The sequence below is a fragment of the Atta colombica genome, unplaced genomic scaffold, assembly GCF_001594045.1.
Source record: "Atta colombica isolate Treedump-2 unplaced genomic scaffold, Acol1.0 scaffold126, whole genome shotgun sequence".
NCBI lineage: Eukaryota > Metazoa > Arthropoda > Insecta > Hymenoptera > Formicidae > Atta > Atta colombica.
Window position 1 is genome coordinate 5,506,625 of NW_017259213.1, and position 1,622 is coordinate 5,508,246.

At 22.4% G+C, this 1,622-nt stretch overlaps 1 protein-coding gene across 1 annotated transcript in view; it reads right to left on the bottom strand.

Moving 5' to 3' along the window:
• Window positions 1-988, bottom strand: part of LOC108695150 (odorant receptor 67c-like) — a 2,791-nt gene extending 1,803 nt beyond the window's left edge. Inside the window, exons 1-3 of the mRNA XM_018204911.1 lie at window positions 540-988; window positions 347-446; window positions 21-140 (exon numbers count right to left, since the gene is read on the bottom strand). Of these exons, the coding sequence (XP_018060400.1) occupies window positions 21-140; window positions 347-446; window positions 540-988 (669 nt within the window). The remainder of the gene's footprint in view (window positions 1-20; window positions 141-346; window positions 447-539) is intronic.
• Between the last annotated feature and the right edge of the window lie 634 nt (window positions 989-1,622).

Consider the following 1,622-nt stretch of genomic DNA (forward strand, 5'->3'; position numbering starts at 1 on the left):
ATGCTATATGTATAACTAACCTGAGCTATTAAAATTTCACCAAGAGCGCAATATAGGCACATATGTGTAAATAAATTTATAACGACAGAGAAGAAATATATTAAATGAGTGATCGACATATCATTTCCTTTATCAAATAGCTAATTAATTTATAAAATAAATGAAAAAAATTAATTTTCTTAATAACATTAATTTAGAATTTTAAAATAGTATTACATAGATATAGTAACTTTTTATTAAAATTGAATATCTGTTAATTTAATATTAATATATCTTTTACTAAATATTATTTATTAATTTAAGCAAACTTTTTTAAATAAGTTCTTATCCAAATTTAAATACTTACACTGATCATCCGAAATCCAAAGAATGCGAAGAGAATTGCATGATATATAAATAAGGAGAGAAGTATTATATTATATGTATCTTCAATAACATCAATAGTTCTATTAAAAGATATTTAATGTACTAATATATTTTACATGTTTTACATAAATTCTACTTCTATATACCCATATATTTTCTTATAAATAACATACCTAAGCAAACGGTTATGATTTGCTATGCAACATTTTAGCATTTTATGATAATTCATGTATTTATTTAAACGTATTAAACGATTTTTTAGAATGTCTAATTGACCGCATACGTGAAAAATTAAAAGACTTAAAAAATTATCTATTCCAGAATAGGCTATCATGGCAATTGCTGCATATATGACTTGACTAATAAATGTCAGTTCATAATGCGGCCTTTTTGTTATATCATAAATGTAATGAGTTTGTACTGGCAATAGTTTTCCTGGATCAGTAATATTAGAAGTTAGTCTTATTGACATTCCAAAAATTGGCAATATTGTGATGAAGAACCACGCTAATGCCATTATACAATAAGAACAAATAGAAATTATACGAGCATTCTGCGCTCTTTGGATCATTATGCTTCTCTCTTGGTCACTTTTTAATGTCATCCAATCCTTCATGATCATATTCATAATTGATATATTAGCTTAAAAATAAACATTTTTATATATAATAATTTTACAGCGCTGCTGAATTAAAATATATTAAGTTTAAATAGTAAAAGATTTAAAAAAGAAAACATGAAAATAATATCACTATTTTCGTGTTCCCTCAAGAAAAATAATATTACAATTTTTTTAAATCAATAAAATTGATAATTTTGGAATGTACTAATCTTATTATACATTAGATATCACACAAAATCTGTTATTTATAAAAAGTAAATATTTTATCTCTATATGAATATGTGTGAATATTTATATGCAAACATGTAGATTTAAAATAATGTAATATTTTATAATCTTCTACAATATTTTTATAAATTAGCAAAATTAATTTTGTCACAAAAAAATCTTATTTAAAGAAAAGATACACATTTAATTCTCTTTAATTCTAATAAATCATAAATATATATATATATATATATATATATATTTGGAGTATGGATTAATTTTAAGGAATTTTTTGGTAAAAATACGGCTTTATTGTGAAAAAATGATTACAAATTGATCATTCAAAATATTATCCATCTCGCTAGTGATTACTTTTTCTCATCTTTCTGATAATAGATTGATTCCACATTGAAAGAATACATCTTTT